This window comes from Bolinopsis microptera, chromosome 3 (genome assembly GCF_026151205.1).
Source record: "Bolinopsis microptera isolate Bmic1 chromosome 3, MBARI_Bmic_1.0, whole genome shotgun sequence".
Classification (NCBI taxonomy): domain Eukaryota; kingdom Metazoa; phylum Ctenophora; class Tentaculata; order Lobata; family Bolinopsidae; genus Bolinopsis; species Bolinopsis microptera.
In genome coordinates, this window is record NC_087074.1 from 12,052,289 (window position 1) to 12,073,869 (window position 21,581).

At 39.7% G+C, this 21,581-nt stretch overlaps 1 protein-coding gene across 1 annotated transcript; it reads right to left on the bottom strand.

The window, feature by feature from the left end:
* On the bottom strand, positions 1-21,219 carry LOC134813076 (regulator of G-protein signaling rgs-5-like). The gene is made up of 8 exons (XM_063820753.1): positions 21,145-21,219; positions 16,232-16,398; positions 15,204-15,803; positions 14,928-15,059; positions 14,394-14,508; positions 4,304-4,582; positions 1,695-1,850; positions 1-737 (listed from the first exon to the last, which is right to left on the bottom strand). The coding sequence occupies exons 2-8, from the start codon at positions 16,343-16,345 to the stop codon at positions 580-582; spliced, it is 1,554 nt and encodes a 517-aa protein (XP_063676823.1). The 5' UTR covers positions 16,346-16,398; positions 21,145-21,219; the 3' UTR covers positions 1-579.
* Positions 21,220-21,581: the final 362 nt, after the last annotated feature.

Consider the following 21,581-nt stretch of genomic DNA (forward strand, 5'->3'; position numbering starts at 1 on the left):
CTGAATCTTTCAATCCTCCTAAAAATTCGAGACTGTAATTTATTTGTTAATCAAATAACTTGAAATTTGGATGGAGAATAACCAAAAATTACTTTCGAAAATCATGAAAATTACCGAAGTCTTATTATTATATAATTATAAGACCGAAGTCTTATTATTATATAAGAAGGGTGACAAAAGAGAAGGTTATACGTTTTCAAGCTCAGCAAGAATAACGTTAAATGTTCAGGTATCATTTATTCCTTATTCCAAAACTGTCGACTATCCCCCGTTTGTAAGACAACCCGGTCTGACAAAGTTTTGAAACTGATCCGAACAGCTCAGTTTGATTGACAAATACTGCCCAAATTTGGATTGGTCCTGATTTGGCCGGCCAAAGTTGCAATTGTATGTTGCGACCGGACTATCATAATTTCAGCCGATCCTCATAATGATATCTCAGGCCGAAATCAGCCAAGTCAGGGACGATAGATAAGATAAGCTTGATAGACAAACACTGAGTTTTCGTTTGATTAAGACGAATATATCGTGCTTTTACTTTAAGTGTCAGAATAAGTGTCTTATGAGTATGACAAACTGTTAATCATCTTGACTAAGTAAGTCGTTCAGATCAAGTGGTCGAGCGGTGAGGTTCATCACATCCGCTACAATACTTTTAGCTTGAGCCACAGCATCCTCTTCGCTTATTTCTTCTTTACCGAAGAGTTTCAGAACGGATTTCCTAATTTTCTCGGATCCTACGGACATTTTGGGGTTTAAAAGTTGAATTAATCAATATAACTTATAAGTAATTGATATAACTTACAAGTATTAAGTAGACATGTTAAATAGTGACAAAGTTGTAGTAATGCTGCTAAAGTAGTAAGAACTCCATGGTTATTAAATTACAATAACATACAAAGTACTGGCAACTGACAATAGGTAGATTTATGCAGGAAGTAAAGAAGTAGTAGTTTGTTATAGCCACAAATGCGATTATTTACTAGGTATGGGGTCTATTGTATGGGCACAATAGTTCTCCTGGGTACATTCCAGAAACTTTGGCAAACTTAAAGCCGCACCTTTAGGGTGGGGGAGCTGACTCACCTTTAGGCGGAGAACTAAGTAAATGTTTGTTCTGACTCACCTTTAGGCGGAGAACTAAGTAAATGTTTGTCCTGGCTCACCTTTAGGCAGAGAACTAAGTAAATGTTTGTCCTGACTCACCTTGAGGAGGAGAACTAAGTAAATGTTTGTCCTGACTCACCTTGAGGCGGAGAACTAGGTAAATGTTTGTCCTGACTCACCTTGAGGCGGGGAACTGAGTAAATGTTTGTCCTGGCTAACCTTGAGGCGGGGAACTGAGTAAATGTTTGTCCTGGCTCACCTTGAGGCGGAGAACTGAGTAAATGTTTGTCCTTGCTCACCTTTAGGCGGAGAACTAAGTAAATGTTTGTTCTGACTCACCTTTAGGAGGAGAACTAAGTAAATGTTTGTCCTGGCTCACCTTGAGGCGGGAAACTAAGTAAATGTTTGTCCTGGCTCACCTTTAGGCGGAGAACTAAGTAAATGTTTGTTCTGACTCACCTTTAGGAGGAGAACTAAGTAAATGTTTGTTTAATTGTCCTGGCTCACCTTGAGGCGGGGAACTAAGTAAATGTTTGTCCTGGCTCACCTTGAGGAGGAGAACTAAGTAAATGTTTGTCCTGGCTCACCTTGAGGCGGGGAACTGAGTAAATGTTTGTCCTGGCTCGAGTACACGCCCCACTCGTCAACTTCGCTCATCGTGTAGTCCGTGTCGGGAATGGTCCAAAACTTTGAGTCGTCCAGCAGGTCTTCGGTGTTACCGTCGTTGGAAGCAACATCCGGATCTGGGGAATGATGATATAATGTAAATTTTAAAACTGTGGGGTCAAAAAATGATTAAAATTAACACCTATTGACAGCTGATGAGTTTTATCTATAAAGTTATCAACGCCATTAACGACAGTGATTTTCTCATGAGCTACTTCATGACTCTTTATGATTATAATAGCTGTTACAGCAGATCAAAGTAATGCATAACAGCGTTCAATCAACATCTTGTCACTCGTTGGTACTAAGATAATTTATTTTAAAATGCGTAAAAATCACAACACTGGATCACAACGCTCAAGACAGTTATTTTTACATTTTAGGCGTTACCCAGCTGTGCGACGTACGCTCCTCGCTCGACAGTATTTGGACATTTTAAAACTGAGTAGTCTTTAAATCTTCAAAAATCGTGCGGATTAGTCGTGCTTTATCATTACAATGCTAATGATGACCACGGTTGCATTTCTAGCAGCCCTCTAATAGCCATTTCGGCGCTTATCTGTCGGGCATTGTATTTTCCCGACACAAAGTGTATTGAAGTGGTTAGTTATAGAGTTAGGGCCAATTTACTTTTCAAGATTCGACCAAACCGTCGACCATGAGTGAGGAACAAACTCGTCATCTGGCACAGTCGAAAGTAAAATTATGTGTACCCACATCTCTTGAACAACAATTTCACGAGACCTCATAACATAAACTAGATCTTTACTCCTTTTTTCTTCTGAACTTGAAGAAATTAATATCTTACAGACGATCTTCTACAATAGGAAACTAATTTAATTAACGATAAATTTGTATCTCGTTTGAATATTCCTGTTTTCTTAGATTAACAAGTCTAGGATCAAACGAAGAGATGAAGCACAGCCCCTAACACCTCCCCAGAACCGGCTCCCTCAGACGTCTTGAAGTTCTCACTTTTTAAGAAACTCGCTGGGAGTTGGGTACGTGATTTTTAGAGAGGAGACACTACCACGTCGTGAGCCCGGACAACGGAGTATCTTTAAATGTTTGTCGAACGAGCACAATTCATATTAAAATTGAAGACTGGATCTCTTACTATTATGAGATGAGGGTCAACATGAACCCTAGTGGGCGTTACATTCCTGGACCGCATTGTGTTCATTTACCATCACAGTTTACCTGACACCTACCGTCTAAGCGCAATACGCGTCAGAACAAGATCGGGCTACTAACCTGGGATACTGCCAGGACAATTTCCATCCGGTCAAGATTCAAGGCCTCAGCGAATTTTCAAAAGGAAGACCGGCCCAGTCCTATTTGTTGGCCCCTTACTTTTTTATTCTATACATATTACATATCCTATAACTATATTTTCCCGGATATTCTCTTATATCCTCTGAGAACACAACTGTGCCACTGTCACAGCAACATTTTAGACACCCTTCTAACCGTGAAACCTATCCTTCCCAAGAAAATGGAAAAATTCCTACCAAAAGCTCCTACCAATCCCCTTGCGTACATTAAGAGAAGTCTTATTATAGACCACATAGTGACCTTACAAGAACGATTTCATGGCTCCGGCCTAAAAACAATTACAGTGAAACTTCGAACTCCTCGCAGGTATTTGGCATGATTCGACCAAACTGATTCGACACGTATTGTAGTTCGACAAACCCTAAAATTCGACTCAGTTGAACTAGAGGACGCTATCTGGACGTACCGAAGTTTACAAGAGAACTGTGACTGAGTGAAAGGGAAATTCATAAAGATAAGGGGGCTGTCTCATCGTCTTCTGGTTGATCTGTCAGGTCTTGCTCCATCTTCAAGACATCGATGAAGCGCCAAATGGTAGGATTACTGCAGCCCATGAGACACCGAAAGCCGTTGTGCCATCTAGGTAGGTATTGGCCGTGTCTCGCCAAGTTCCGCCAGAGGGCCTACTTGTGATGGAAGAAACATTCTGTCTTGGTGGAAGTAGGCCAGGTACTTCGACAGGGTTAATGAGGGCTTACTCGTAATCATTATTGGGGTTCTCTTTCAAAGCTGGCGATCTCTGCTTCGACCAGAAATGAAGGTAATAGTAGAGGGCATCAATATGTTCACAAGCAGAAAATATTTGTCGTGTTAAAGTATGCTACCTGGACTCTAGTTCGACACGTACCGAAGTTCGACAAAGTTGATTTAGCTGTCGAACTCGAGTACGTGTCGAACTCGAGTACGTGATTCGTCAAGTTGACTTCAATGAAATGACAATATTTTCAGAAAGATTTGGGCCGAAATAAGATGTTTTCAACATTATTATCGACAGGTGTAACTAGATGGACTGTAATATCACTGATTGTTGATTACTTTATTGATAAATAGTACTGGATAACACAGGATTTGGCAACCACTCTCACACCACTCCGTTATATATCAGATCAATTTGTATCCAATTCATCGCATGATTATGACCAAAATGTGTGTCAGGAAAACATTTTTACATAATGTTAAAACTCCAGACACTCACCTTCAACTGAAGATTTTGGCACCGTTTCGTTTTTCCTTTTGAAACTCTGCGGACTGGAAGTTTTAGAACTGAAAGGAGAAGACTTATGCGAGGAGGTTGGCGTCTGTTCTCCTGGTAAACTGCTCCCGACATCGCGAGCCTTGACGTCCAGTCTAGGTGACTTTGTCACGGAGTCAGGCGAGGGACTTGACAGAGATCTTGGTGCGGCAGCTGGCGTGGGGCTTCCCACGGACATTGCACCAATCTTGGTAATAATTTCTCGATTGGATGCTCTGGGCACTGAAACAAAGTTTGTTGTTAATCAAAGGAGTTTGAATCCTTGCAAATTATGATACCATACATTGATTATTGAACCACCATACCTTGGTTAACATGGGACATAACTTAAACAAATACCAAATTGGCAAGGGCGTCGACAAAAAGAAGCCAAATCATTAGTCTTAGTAGGGTTAGAGTAGGACAATTAGTTCTGCAAAATAAAACTATGTCTTTAACTGAGAAATTACAGACGTATCTTCTTCAGATTTTACTCGCTCCGTCACGCCAAGATGATATTTAATGTGCCAAACGATATGTGTGCGAACTTTGTATACTACCGTTTCTAATCAGGCTTCATTTTCAGATGGTGTTACTATATTTAATCTTCAAGACGTGCTCTCGCTAAAGGACGTGGACGATGCGCGAAAGAAAGTGATTTTTTTTTAAATGTATCACGAAGTTATACTTGAGTAAACTTAAGAGTTAGGCCGTACAGCCGATAACAATGATTCAACATAAATGAACTATTTCAAACCCATTCAGCCACCGTTATCAAAGGGTATTATAAAATGTCATAATCATAATTTACCAGCCATCCCTAGACACGGCAGATAGACAATGAGGTACGTCTATGCCCCGAAGCCGAAAACAGGAATTCGCAATAAATGAACCATTTTCTGATTTTCAGTGACATTTAACAAAGGGCATTATTAAACCTTATATGTTATCAATTTATCACTTCTACTTAGACATGGCGAAAAGACATCGAAGACCGTCTATAACCCCACAGACAAAGCATAACCAGCACATATAAAAGTCATAGACGGTTGTGATACGTAACAACGGGGCCCTTTTAATATAATATCTTTGTCACAGTCACCGTTTTAAAGGATACTCATTACTTATAAAACTTTTAAAAGCTTTAATAATTCTGACATTAGTTGAGTTAGGGCTTTTTATGCCGACCTTAAATTATTTACTTCAGATAATAAAATTACTGCTACGCTATTAATTTATAGGTTTATTTTTTATTATTACTAAATTTCATGAAACTACTATATTACGCGTACGCCATTAACTTTAATAGCGTTTGTTTATTGTTTAACTCAATGTTACCTTTTAACTTAATATTTTAACCTAAAGCCTCATGAGGGGTATGACTAGATATTATTAAATTTTTATCTGTTTCAAAGATCACAGCTTTTGGATGTCACCAAAAGGCTTAAATCACGACAATTTTTAAACTTTATCAATTCCGAAGAATGAAAATTATAACTATGTATTCTCTAACGCCTACATTTTTGGATATCTAGATTCGTGCTACCCAACTCGGCGCCCTGAAACTGGGAGGCGCTCTACTTTTGTTAACCTTGGCAACCCCGCCTACCCTAACATCGGTATTTCATATGTTATTCCAACTGTTTCCGACTTTTAGACCCAGCGGAGCTTACTCAACCCTCATAAAAGCACGATTAACCTTGAGCCCTCGTTTCTTCCATTCGCATGGTCAAACACATCTGCGTTCCAAACGTGACTATGATCATCAGGGGGCCTTTGTTATAAAGAACGAAGCCACAGCTAGATCTATTGTGGCCCTCAGGTACGGGGGGAGTATTCACATCTCTAACCTGTAAAGCTGTAGTTTTGATGCACCAAATAATAAATAACAATATGTCTGTCAAAATTGTTTCGTTTAACAATTAGTGCCCACTGCAGCTTTGTAGTAAGATATTTGCCAGGGTACCAATGGGTTATGACTTTCACTAAGGAGGAATTGATTAAAACTTGTAGAAGTGATTTTACGTGACCTTATTTGTAATTGTGGAAGTGCTTGTATGTTTTTACGGCATCAATACGAACACTTCTTCACATTTGATCACATCCATCGCTACAAACAGTTCTAAAAATATGCATCGCGCCGAATTATATATATATAAGATGACTTTATAAAGGCTACCTTCCTCCTTACAAATGCCCTCTTGTTCATTCAAACGTTTTAAGAACAGGTTAAGGCCAGGGGGGGGGGGAGGGGTTAAAAGTCGATTTTCCAGTTTTTACATATTTGATGTTTTTTTTTTGGAGACGAACAAGAAGAAAAAAACCGGACCGAAATCTGACCTTGCGTTTTTAAGATATCGCGCGCCAATTATTGAGGTTTACATGTAATTACATGTAAAACTTTAACTTTAACTGTAAAAAGTTAAAACGTCCTAAGTTGAGAAGACTGTTAACAAAATGGCAAAATGTGATTTTTGAGATTTTTTCAATTTGTTAACCTCTTATTTCAAGAACAAAGGCAAAAATCAAAATTCTAAAACATAAGGTTTTTTGCGCAAGGAACACCTGTGCCAAGTTTCAGCTTCTGTGTGTGGCAAGTCTTCTCAACTTAGGACGTTTTAACTTTTTACAGTTTAAGTTAAAGTTTTACATGTAATTACATGTAAACCTCAATATTTGGTGCGCGATATCTTAAAAACGCAAGGTCAGATTTCGGTCCGGTTTTTTCTTCTTGTTCGTCTCCAGCAGCTCTGATCGAATATGTAAAAACTGGAAAATCGACTTTTACCCCCCCCCCCCCTCTGGCCTTAAGGTACTTATATCGACCTATGCTCAGTACAAAGAGGCATTATTCACTAGGCGACTAGTACCATTCAATGGGACTAGTCCTCAGCTCCGCTAGTTGTTCTGCGGCACGAGGCTGTTGCCGGGCACCGGCAGAAATGGCGTAATCCTTTCATCAACATTGTTGATTCAACATGGGTGAAAGCTATAAGATACTTTGCTAAAAGGATAATATGTTTCAGTAGAGATATAATTTTGAGGGCGGACAATCGTCTCTTTAACAGCTTTGTATCAGCTCCGAAATCATGCTAGACACAATAACGGTCAAGTATCTGGAATCCGGACTGCTTCATCAAGTTACCATTGAAACAGGCAGGGCTACTGCACCACTGAACTTTTGATGCATTCGAAAAGGTGGGAACCCTTTTCGTCGTAGCCTCCTCTGATTTCCATTCTTGGCCAGCAACAAATACAAAACAGACAGGCCACCGCTGGAAAAAGTGAAGGTCGTGAGGTTACAACGTGGCTCTGTCACGATGGAATAGAAATCGGGGCAGGATGTAGTCTGCTTCAGTTTGTGTCCATTTCTGCGACAGAAGGAATAACGATGTATAATGTGAGGTTCAAACATGAGCATTGCCTCAAAATGATACAAGGGAGCTACTAGCTTTGGTCCTGCGAGTAGAGTTTTAATTTTTAGAGGTTTCTGGGCCGATATTCCTGGCTGTGACCACGTCGAGACCTCAACAGAGGTTCTAAATAAGCCTCATTAAAGAGCGTAATAAGTACTGCTACCAATATAATCGTTTCTTATTTTTAATGATTGCATTATTTTCCGGAAGCGCACTGCTGGAAAATGTAGCTCTTTTTTCATTTTTGAGCTATTTTCTGGCTACAAACTATTTAGACTGCCTATCTTTATGAAGAACACGATCATCAGTTTATATAAGAAATATAGACAACAATAACGATAAATATAAGTATCAATATTTACAATATTAAATTACGGATATAGATGCACCCGATTTTCAGGAGACAAATTCTGCAGAAAAACCGCATTCTATAATCTATTGAGGGACCGCGTACTTTAGGAGTAGCTCGGTCAGAGAGGGCTTGAGGGTCAGGGAGTGTGTGGGGGAGTGGCTCAGTAGCAGCGTGTTAGATCAGGGAGTGTGTGGGGGAGTGGCTCAGTAGCAGTGTGTTAGACCAGGGAGTGTGTGGGGGAGTGGCTCAGTAGCAGTGTGTTAGACCAGGGAGTGTGTGGGGGAGTGGCTCAGTAGAGTGTGTTAGATCAGGGAGTGTGTGGGGGAGTGGCTCAGTAGCAGTGTGTTAGATCAGGGGAGTGTGTGGGGGAGTGGCTAAATATTTCTATACGGTAATTGCCGGATATGAATAACCAAAACATGGTAGGAATTTGTTTTGCAGCAGATCTCTTTGATCTTTCAATAAGGCTGAAATATAAAATAGCCAGACACAGCAACCATAAACTCGTCAGATCGAATCACAAGCCGAAAGCCAGTTTCGAATCTAGGTCTGTTCTTTATATTAGTAAAGACAACGGAAAATCATACAGCGTGCAATTCGATCAAACTTCTGAATTTTTATTTTTGCTAATAAGTTGCGAGTCGAATTCCATTCCTTGAAGATTGTTCCTTATTCCACGAAATTACTTTTGTAAGAGGGAGGGGTTTGGAAAAGCTTAATGAGTTTCTACAAAATAGCTATGTGAAAAGTGGCATACAGCGATGAGAGCTAGAGGGAGGTCTAAAAAGGTCAAAATCTGGCCTACTCAATATTTTAACGGTCCCTAAATCCAAGGTATTGTTCCTCGATCTGCTGTGGAGCATGTTGAATACCTGACATCTGGAAGAGATGATGCAGACCTCTAGAATTAGTTAACAGAACAGAGAGAAGAGGGTCTGAAATGTATGCAGACTGCAGAGCATTGTTCTGATTGACATTAAAAGATACTCGTTAGCTTTGACAATGAATTTTTCGGCCATACTTGCGCCAGAAAGAGTTAAGCTGCCGTTGAATCGGTCACCGACAAAGCAGGAATGCAACTCACTATGGCGTCGATCATATCCAGCAAAGAAATTAATTGTGGTCTGATAACGATTTCAAAATTGATTGCAGAGATCAAGGAGAGATCGTGCCTTGTAGTTAGAAAAAACAATACTTGGTGAGAAAGAAGACGACCTTTACGAAATACGGGCTTTGAGCAGTTCTAGGCCAATCTTTCTGCAATTCTCTATCTTTGTCGCCCGATTTTTTATGTTCACAGGAAACTATTCAACTGGAGTCTGGTCACTTACTTTGTTACTTTGTAGGGCTTCATAGAATCCTCTATCGGGCCATCGAAAAAGTCGACCCCCCGGACAGTGTAGAAACTGTTTTATCACCACTCCAATCAAGCAAGGAGTTTCCATTCCGACGGCTGTATCCTGGAGCTGGAGGCTCGTCCGGAAATGACTTCACAAAGTTCGTTAAAGCTACTTTGAATTGCATAGGATCCTCGATGGTGTGCATATGTGTTGGGATTACATTCCATAATCGAGGTCCAGTGACTGCAAATGAGTTGTCATGTAGTGCTTGATTACGTTGACTGCTGGACTTAGCTATACTGGGCACAACTGCTTTTTGACCATGTCTGAGAGTCGCCGAGAACTGGATACCAATATCATTAGGGCACTTGCAATGCAGAACTTTCCACATGTTGATGATTAAATACCGTTCTCTTCTTCTTTGCAATGACATCAGATCTAGGGCCTTTAATCGCAGTTATTATTCGCCAGAAATCGGGCCTCTATCTTCTTAGAACAAAGTTTAACCGCCGAAATTGTGCAACTAAAAACATGTATTGGATAGCATCTGAAGTTGAAACAGGTGATTAAATATGGATGATCGACTCTAAAATTTTGAGCATTGTACGACGTTTATACCCAGTTCCAATGGTCCTAACTCTCCACGCTATTAGACTAAAAGTTGGGATACCAAAATATAAGCCACCTTTCACCAGGCTCAAAGGTCTCGGTGTGACACAGTCTTTGGTCTACAGCCACCTAGTATAATGCACAAAGGACGTCCAATATTTGTAGGTGGCTTATAGATTATATGCGGTCATGATCAAATGAAAATTTCATGGATCACATGACAATCAAACCCAAAGAGGCTACAGTTGCAGGTAGGTAGTCTAAATCAGTCACGATAGAATAGTTCGGCTCGGAAAAGTAGGCTCACATCAAGCTTTGAGAAGGGTTCAAGGAAAAGAGGATTACATTAGAACGTCAAAACAAACAATTTTTTGTACGATGCAAGGACAGTTGTCAGCTCTGTCAATCTGTCATATTTTTATTTGTTTGCCTAACGAAATAGTACAACGTTTATGTTTTTGCAAACAACGCATAGCCTGCTTCGTTACCGTTTTTGAGAACCTTATATTTACAAGCGGGTACAATCATTTGCATTTGGACGATTTTTAACTTAGTGTGTACAATTTTGCATTTAGGATATACCAAGTATTCCCATCAATAGGGACAGAATTAACATCGGAAATTCGGATCATATATACGATTTATTTCCTTCTACGTGTATGAAATACCCATTCCGAAAATACCGCTGTATTGACTTATAAAAGGATGACGCCGGTACACCTAAATGAAAATACCTGATTGAATCACTCACGACTAATCCTTTTGTGGACCGATAATGCTAGTCACGTAGCTCACAGCTATCAAACTAAGGAAGTGCCAACTTGCGCCGCCTAAATGTCACATTTCAATCTCAAGAGAATAGCCTAATTCTTTTTACGGCTGGAGACATCCTTTCTATCTATATTCTATAAGCTCATTTTCCACAAGATACTGTTTATGCAAGAGTACCTGAGTACATTGAATTTCTATGTTAGTAAAAAAATGAGGGATAATTTCATTTCATTTCAATGAGGGATAAATTAACTTTCATTTCATGGAAGTTGGGGGATCATCTTGGAGTTGGAGAGCGTCCAGAGGTGGTTTACCCGTCTGATTGACGAGGTGGGTACTCTTCCATACAGTCGTCGACTGGAAATCCTCAATTTAACAACGCTGGCAGAGCGGCGAAAATTAACTTTCATTTCATGACTGCATGGGGTGAGACAGGTTCGTACCCACTACTGATCGAAGTATTAAAACTAAGTGTCAAATACTTCAAAAGGATAATGTGTCTTCCATCGTCTCAACTGGTGAAGGCTGCTATGACTGAGCAAGTAAACTTGCATCTTTCGTGGTACTCTGGAATAGAAAACATCATCAAGTGCTTTAACAACATTGATCCTAGAACATATGCAAGGAACTCTTCGCTTTTACTCAATGCAACTGCGTTTGCAGACGCTTGCAGTCCAGACGAGCTGGTTAATAACTTTCAAAAGCTGTTTACAGACTCCTGGAGATCAAAGATTAACGAGAGCAGGAAACTCACTTTCTACAAGGACGTCAAAACAGTCTTTGCATGGGAGCCTTACCTAGATTATGCACGAACTCTCGATGACAGAAGATCAACAGCTCAAATAAGGTGCAGTTCTCACAGACTCAGCATAGAAATTGGGAGATACGAAAACACACCTCTAGAGAGCAGAACTTGCACCTTTTGTGAACTGAAAGGATCAACCGGGATCATAGAGGATGAAACACACTTTCTCACTTCCTGCCCACAAGGGAAGGCTATCAGAGACAAGTTTACCAGAGCTAGTGAAAGCTTGGGAAACAGCAATGACAACGGACTGACCAACATTGTCAACACTCTCTCTCGTACCCAAGATCTTTACGGTAACCTTAACGAGCAGGATGTGAACTTGATTAGACTTTCATGCTCAACCATCAGAGAAATGTACAGTCTGAACCTCAAGCACAAAGACAGCCTTCGTGATGAAGATGGAAAGTAGTCCTTCAGCTCTTTTTTGCTTTTCTCGTTCTTCCTTTCCTTCTCCTCTTGCTTTGGATCTGTGACGGATGCTATGAGCGACTCTTGGGACTTTCCGTCCCTACATGGGCTTCCGGCCGTGCGTCCATGTAGGAACTGTGGGGCCTTCAGAGTGATAGGGTTACAATGGTTGTCAGTACAGCAATGGATCGCTCCATTGGCCCGACCTCCGAGACGGGGTATCCGAGAGGACCCTGGTCGTGACCAGCTCTGCACCAAAAGGTGTATTCTGGCGCCTGAAATCTTGGACCGTAGTCTGCGTACGGGGTAGACTGCCACGGACGATTATGTTACATGGGCCGCTCACTGCATTCTGATTTTAGCCAGACCTCAGCAGGTGGTTTGTCTCCACTCTTGTTTCTTTTTTTCTTGTCCCCCTGCATCCTGTCCTTCCCCTTTGCTTCCCCCTCTTTCAGTCTTCATCTTCAGCATCAGCCTCATCAGTTTTAGTATTCAGAGCCACTTGCTCCTACAACCGTACCTTACTGGCTCACTGCATTTGGCCCAAACGGCATTTTAATTATCCGTTTTTTAACTTGCTTACTGTGCATTTCACTTTTTTGCCCTAGCGACTAGCGCGCGTTCGTGTTCCCGAGCCTGTCCTCTTATTCTCTCAGAACACCTCGGGTACACTTGTTCGTCCAAGTACCTAGTGGTAGACACTTTGACAGTCATCACACTGTTATGGATTTGGCACAGTTGACATGAAAACTTTTTCTTATCAGTCATTATCATGTCACCCATCACAACATTTTGAACTTCGATAGTACCTCACATGAATTTATCGACAGTTAACTCTATTTCACTACGACATACTTAACTTTGTCACACAGTATCATATTTTCATTAGACACCTACATTTTGAGAATCATTTAATTTTCGAATGGAATTTTACCGAATTAAAACCGAGTGTGTGTGTTTGAGCGATTTGTACAACATTTCTGTAATGTTTCAAATTATATTCAAATGTTCTAAAAAAATGTTTCATGGAAGTTGGGGGTCATCTTGGAGCTGGAGAGCGTCCAGAGGCGGTTTACCCGTCTGATTGACGAGGTGGGTACTCTTCCATACAGTCGTCGACTGGAAATCCTCAATTTAACAACGCTGGCAGAGCGTCGAATACGTGGGGACCTCATTGAATCTTTTAAAATGATAAGTGGTTTGGTCAATTACGGAGCTGGTTTGTTCAGTATGAGCAGATCTGGTCTTAATGTGGTATCAAACAGTAGATGCAGTAAAAGTAGCAGTAGAATGAAGAAAGTCCACAGTTCTTTTCTTCCGGAGAGGGTGAGACCATATTGGAACAAACTCCCCTCGGATGTCAAGAATTGTGGGACAGTGTTAAGTTTTAAAATAAGATTAGAGGCTTTCAAAAAAGAGACTATTTTAAACGGATCTGTAAATGATAGTCATTTTTGGTATGTTTCGGACGAAGTATTAGGAAAGATTGAGGGATTAAATTATGCTACTAATAAAGAGAAGCACAATGAATATCTTATGTGTAATCCTCATGTTGCTAAAAAACGCTTTATCAACTTATATAGTAGTGGAAAGTATGTAAATTAGATTCATTTCAACTTGGTTGTTTAGGCCAATAGATTTTAGATAATTTTTAAACTTTAGTAGATATATTTTTGATGATGTGTGATGATGTTTGTGTCATTTTATTTTGATTTATGACTTGATTTTATTTAATAATTCGATAATGAGAAGCGGAAATTGACAGGACGCACTTTAGATTCATATATAGTGACTAGTTAAATTGTATTAATATAATAAATGCAAGGAATTATTTCAGTTTGGTTCAGTGTACGAGATCGGTCATGTAATTAATTGAGTCATTTAATAATGATGTAATTAATGCTGGCCACGCGCGCGCGACCGGCAGTAGCTCGTAAATGAACACGATAAATTAGATAAATAAATAAATAAAATTAAATTAAATTAAATAATATAAATACGCGCATGCATGAACGACTTAAGCAATGAAAACTTTAGACGGAATAATAGTTATCGCGCGTTCCTACAAGTGACATAAAGGGTTTGTTTTCTTTTGGGGCACTTTGGACCAGACGTCCTGTTTAACCAGATCACGATGATGCAATCTTCTAGAAAATATAACCTCGATCGCAATCCAATCTACATGAAAAGACGGAAACAGGAGGAACCTCGTAAAACTAAAATGGCGTTCAGAATTCTCGTTTGAGTGCGTAACTCACACTTAAATAGTTATGCAATATCTAATCGAATTGACAAGCACTACATTGAAGGCAAGGAATACATTATATCAGTTAATGGAAAGTAAACAAACCGTTCGAATTGCTCTTTATATTGAACTCTTCTTTTCTTCGAGTTTCCAGAGCCGTGGTCAGTTCCTTTTTATATCTTTTCAGCTGGTCACTTTTGGTGTAAGCTTCGAAGAAAAACTGAAAATTGATACTCAATAACGAGGTGCACGGGACATTGGGAACCGTGTTTGTATTTAATATAATTAGGACCACTTCCAGCACATGTTAGAACAATGTAGGATATGCAAGTGTACGTTACCAAGTATTACTGTAAATATAATACACATGCTCTGATACATTTAATTGTACAATATCCTGTTAGCAAGATAACTGTGATCCAGGATCATAGGGAAATATTATCTAATATCTACGGAAACAGGACACTGATTGAGAGATGAACCATGTTTGCTTTGACACGTGCAGTAATTCTGGGAGCTAACTGGTGAATTGCTATCACGTGTCAAAAACATTTGTAGAACAAGTTGTTCAAAGTCTAGTTCAGCTCCACGCCAGTATCCAGATGTTTTACATTAACAATATCATCTATTACAACGAACCTTATCCATGTAATGATAACAGTATTGTTGTGCTATCATGAACGCGTCAGGTGTAATAATACCATCGTCTGGAGATATACTGCTCTCCACAATACCTCGTATTATACGACCGTAGTTAACTGGTTTTCTGGCCTGGTGAGGTTTAAGTTAGTGTGATAAGTTAGTTAATGTTGTTGTGTAAAACTTCAAAATCTAAACAAACTCGTCTCAAGGGATCATGACACATCTGCCAAAAAGAATAAAAAACTAAATTAGAAGTTAATTAATAATAATAACCTGTAAAGAGAGGTAAGTTTCATAGAGCGCAATAGCATCATCTCCCACATCCTCCATCTTACACCCTCCCTCCGTCCCACTCCGCCTCAAATGCTCCTGGAATGCCTCTACAGAAACCCAAAACAGCACATGGTTCTCATGACTCTTCTGTTCCAGATACTCCATGAAGTGTGTTATACTTTCTTCACACAGCAGTATATCTGCTAAACACACATTCTTGCGCAGCACCTCCAGCTGGTACGCCGCGCAGTATGAAGATCTGCGGAATTTAGGTACGAAAGATTCTCCTAAAACGTGTCTCACGTGATTTACTGCAGCGTCAAAACATCTGTAATCTATACTGCCATCCTCTGTAGATATCTGGTTCTCAACACCAATCCTGATGTTTTCAGGCAGGGCTATGGGGTGCGGCGCGTTCATTGAGATGAACTTCACGTAGATGTCAAGCGCATCGTTTTGCAGGCTTGATTTAATGGTTTGGGTAGGGCTGTTGGGAAACGAGAAACCTGAGTTTGGGATGTCTTTGTTGGCGATCTCTCTGAATGAATCACACGCGAAGAGGAAGTGCAGTAACCGTATACTTTTACAGTACTCTAGATACTGAAAGATTATGCATTTATAGTAATAGTATATATATTTATAGTAATAATATGTATTTATAGTATTATTTAGTCTACTTTTCATAAGTTAGATAACTTACATAATAATTGAGTGTATTTAAATAGCGTGTATTCGTAGAGTGCTAAGATGTACATTCTACAGGATTCTTTAACAATATATATGTCGGTTAGATTCATACCACTGAACTGTTAAGATACATTACTATATAACTACATTTGTTAAGATACATTACTATGTTACTACATTGTGAGGTTACTAAAGTGATCAATATCATATTACAGTGCACTATTAAAGTCTATTTATACATATGTACTATAAAAAGTTACAAGATACGGCACATGAAAACACGTACAAACTTCATTGAGACTCACAAAGTTACTACTAACGTTAAGTTAACTTGTCCCCACCTGTATAAAATAAGGTAAGCAGTGCAGAGCACTGAGACACTCAGTCAGGCGAGGTTTGAGGTTTGAGGCAGGAGGGTAGGGTGCGGCAGACACGTGGATCTGTTTAGCTGACATTGGCTGCGGATCAAGTTCACTGAAGGAGGGTGCTTGGATACATTCCTCTGGCACTGAGAGGGGGGAGGCGGTTATTGAGACTGGTAAATTAGGGCCTGTCGTGATATCATGGATCGCTTAGGTTCCACCAGGATCTGGTAGTCCTCATAATTCTGCGGCCTCTATGTGTCGTCATCTCGCACAACTCTTTAAGAATCTTGTGGATTTGGCATGTGAAAATTTGCAGCCTTCCAGACATAGATTGGGTTAACGAGGTGTCGTACGTCACCTCAAGATCGGGTGACAGGGGGCTGACCAGGCCAGAACCCAATTGATTGGGCCTGAGGTCACGTGATTATGAGCCTGAGGTCACGTGACTATGACGTCACCAGACCTTCCTCTCCGTTTCCCGCTCATTGGACCAGGTGAGCTTGCATGCATGTGAATGTGGGTGTAAGTATAGCTGTACTGTAGTTTATACCTAATTAAACCCCTATAGAAACCGACAATTTATTTTCTGGCAGAAAGCTAGAAATTTACCAAAATATCGTCATTGTTTTAAATTTATTTTGATGACCATTCCTGACCTAAAATCGCACGAGAAATCGATTAAACTTGGTTTCAGAACTCAACAATGCTTCCTTATGCCTCAAAATCCATGTTTTATCGATACAATCAACATATCGATCCTGTAGTTCAACTTATTACTTAAAGGGTTCAAGTATAGTTACGCGGTAGACAAACTAAAACAAAATTGTAGGTTTATAACCTACCAGGACGTGTGCCGAGTTAAGCTCGAGTCGAAGGTAATATTTGGAACAAATATTTTACGAGTATCACCCGTTAAATAAACTTATATGTATAAAAACCTTGTGTTATGTGGCAGTTGTATTGCAATTTGTGCAATTTCAGTTGGGCAGCTTTTTTAAAGTGTCTGTTATTTCAATTTTCGTAAACCTACTACCTGGGAATGTAATGAAATAAAAAGGTGACCATCTTTGGTTATTACTAGCACTTTGCAAATCCAGCAGATCTACTTTCGTAATCTCAAGATTACGCAACCTACATCCTAGATGGCCTCAACTTTACGGACAACCTAAGATACACAAACCCGGCGCACCTATCCGTCCCGTAGTCAGCTTCTACAACACCCCCCTCCAAGCCCTCCACAAAGTCCTCGCATCTTTCCTCAAACCCCTAGCCCAGAACCCCTTACGCCTCAAAGACTCTTCCGACTTCAAACATCGCTTCGACTCCTCTCTCAATCCCTCCTTCCACTACCACGCCTCCTTAGACGTCCAATCCTTGTACACCTCCTGTGACATGCGCCTAGCCCTCAAAACTGTCATCTCCTCCTTTGAACAGAACCCCTCTCGTCTTCCCTCCAATTTCACCACCACCACCATAGGCTCCCTTATCAACTTTTGCCTTGACAACTCATACTTTGAATTCAACGGCTCCTTCTACTCCCAAGACGAAGGTGGTACAATGGGATCCCCCCTCATTGTTGAACTAGCTGAAATCCGCCTTGCTGAAATCGAGACCTTAGCTTTATCCTCATGTCCTGACCCTCCGAACACTTACTCCCATTTCGTTGACGACGGCCTTGGATCTGTTACAGACTCAACAACGCCATCGACGAATCCACAGACAGAATCAAATCAGCCCCTGCACATCATGCCCTGACCACCGGCCACACCATCTCCTGGAACAACATCGAAGTCCTCAAATCCCTCACCTCACGCTCCCAACTTGACCTCACAGAACACGCAGCTATACAAATACGACAACCAGCTATGAACAGAACAGACCGCGCACCCAAATGTAGTTCCCTCTGGGACCCCATTCTTCCTAAAATTGCCAAATCCTTAAAGACTAAATTTTTATTGACATTGTACTGTAATTTTCACTTTCCCACCCACACCTCCCCCACCCTCCATCCCTGACACCACTCAATCACATATAAGCATTGTCCACCACATCACATTCAGCTGAAGACGATTAACACATGTTTAATGTTTATTGAAAGCTTCTACAAGTTAAATCATCGTATCTCTTATATGTTTTTAACCCAACTCCACTCACTACTTTCGTAAAATATTTTGTTAACGATTTCTAATATAATTCAAGTTGCGCTGGTGAGGCTAAATGCTAAAAGTGAGTCGGCGATTGGTACAGTATAAATGGAAAAGACAACTACTTTTTATATTAATATAATGTTTTATTTTATAAGGTTATTTATGAATTTATTCGAGAAATAATCTGGAAGTATTATCGGCATCTTTTCACACATATATATATTATATGACTACGAGCACATACACAGTGGCCAATAAGCTGTACACAGCAGGGTTTTAGCGTAATAATCGATCTTTTAGAATGTTCTAGTATGAGTGTAGAATAGCCATAAGAGCTGAGTGTAAGATTAGGTAGGATTAGTGTATAGCTTTTGGATGGTTTTGCGGAATGCCTCTCAAAACAGCATTTGTTAACAACAACCAAGCTGTTGAGAGGCAAGTGGCGCTTATGTCAACCTGTGGTAAGAAGGTGGTAGGGGAGGATAGGAAATCTGGGCAACAAATTGCTGTCGCAGAGCACAGACAGCAAACGAAAAAGCAGAAGAAGTGAAGGTACAATAAATCAGATATATTGTATTTCCTAAGTGGCTCACAAGTAGGAGCTCATCTATTATTTCTTGTATTGTCACAAAAAACGTCTGTAGCTTAACTTAATTTCAGATCACATCATTATAATGGATTATAAATAATGCTAAACATTAGCCATATTAAGTGAAGAGTATTATGTAGGCTTTTAACAACCATATAATGCTTTATATCCCACACCCAAGTAACAGAAATGCAATTGATTTTAACCTGTCGACAATATTTCAGAAAAGATTCCCGCAAGCAAGCATGTTCCTTCGTTCTGCTCTGATCTCTACTCTGTTACTAACTGATGATGGACTTTGATACGATTCGTTGATATGATTTTTTGACGTATTGTATACAGCTAACACTTAACCATATGGTTCAGACAAAAGGACAATTAAACTGGTGTTTTGTTTTTAACGGGTGATACTCGTAAAATATTTGTTCCAAATATTACCTTCGACTCGAGCTTAACTCGGCACACGTCCTGGTAGGTTATAAACCTACAATTTTGTTTTAGTTTGTCTACCGCGTAACTATACTTGAACCCTTTAAGTAATAAGTTGAACTACAGGATCGATATGTTGATTGTATCGATAAAACATGGATTTTGAGGCATAAGGAAGCATTGTTGAGTTCTGAAACCAAGTTTAATCGATTTCTCGTGCGATTTTAGGTCAGGAATGGTCATCAAAATAAATTTAAAACAATGACGATATTTTGGTAAATTTCTAGCTTTCTGCCAGAAAATAAATTGTCGGTTTCTATAGGGGTTTAATTAGGTATAAACTACAGTACAGCTATACTTACACCCACATTCACATGCATGCAAGCTCACCTGGTCCAATGAGCGGGAAACGGAGAGGAAGGTCTGGTGACGTCATAGTCACGTGACCTCAGGCTCATAATCACGTGACCTCAGGCCCAATCAATTGGGTTCTGGCCTGGTCAGCCCCCTGTCACCCGATCTTGAGGTGACGTACGACACCTCGTTAACCCAATCTATGTCTGGAAGGCTGCAAATTTTCACATGCCAAATCCACAAGATTCTTAAAGAGTTGTGCGAGATGACGACACATAGAGGCCGCAGAATTATGAGGACTACCAGATCCTGGTGGAACCTAAGCGATCCATGATATCACGACAGGCCCTACTGGTAAATACTGATCAAAAACGCATGGATTTTGAAGGTTTTGAAAGTAAAATATACATGCAAAGTTAGTGGAAGAGTTGTTGTCCTTTGCGTTAATATGCATTTAGTCTTGGGCCTATAATCATCATTCAGGTAAAGTCGGCTATGGACCATATGTTTCATGCGGGAAGGGCTTTATAAAATTAGGCTGTAAAGAAATTGTCTTAAGAACTGAAATCCCAATAATATGAAGATACAACAACACCCAGCAAAAAATACCCTACTCGATCAACGAGGCTTCTTGTGCCTTCTAGAACGAAACCAAATTAACCCAAATAATCCTGCAAATCAAGTATTATTCGGCTCACAAGTCACAAGTGTGCTGTTATATACAAATCACCCAAATCCCGTTAGTACAGTACGGTTACAGCGTTTAGATGGAAGAGTAGGGTTACACTTATGCATATTGTCATTGAATATTGCATATTGATGGTGGGCAATATGTTTGATTTCATATAAAACAGCCATGTTCATGATATTCATTACACATGGTTAAAATAATTACAGCGACTATTTCTCTTACCCAGCATAGGGAACAAATGTCACAAAAATTCGAATCAGAGGTACAGATAAAAAATAGTTCGACGACGTTAAATCATAATGAACACAATAATAATTGAGGGGGCTACAAGTTAGAATCATGTAATCAAGTTTATAACATATTGTACCGTTAAGACACCTTGAAACACTATATCAGGTTCTAAATAGTACTCGTTGTAGGCCTTTTTGTTTCTAGAGTATGACATGTTCCTACTTCCTGGAGGGTTTGTTACGTTGAAACACACCAGGCTCCTTTTTTGATAACACTAATCCTGGTTTTTAACTGAGTTTCCATAATTAGTGAATCGGGAAATTTGTCTGTTTTTCCTTTATTGGTGAGAGAATGCTTCTTTTATTTATACAATTAAGTGATTGCAAGTCTTTTAAGCTCTTGTGATATGATCAATTATGATAAATAGTTATAATTAAATAAGTCTCACCAGGTTAAAGGTTTAGTACATCGATTAAGTTTCTGTTGGACGCCTTTTCACTACATACCGCTGTGAAAAGGTATTCGGGTCATTATATTGTTATTTTTGGAATAAGGAAAACACACAAATCATATTAAGCCGAAGTTATGTTTACCTGAAGTTAACCATACAAAAAAGAAAGATAGTGTGTTTACTGTTGAAATCATTAGTAAGAAAATTGGATATAATGACGACGCTGAAACTAAAACATTGAATCCGCAAATTATTTCAAGATCTGCAGAACGATAAGCCGTAAAATTCAAGTAAACTTCATATTTTGGAGGTCAACTCCGTCAACAAAAATATCTTCAAGTATAAAACGAAATATAATTTAAACCAAAAAATCGAAAACAGAAACTATAGCTCTTAAAAATAACCTTTCCAAAATTTGCTATTACACTAAGCTA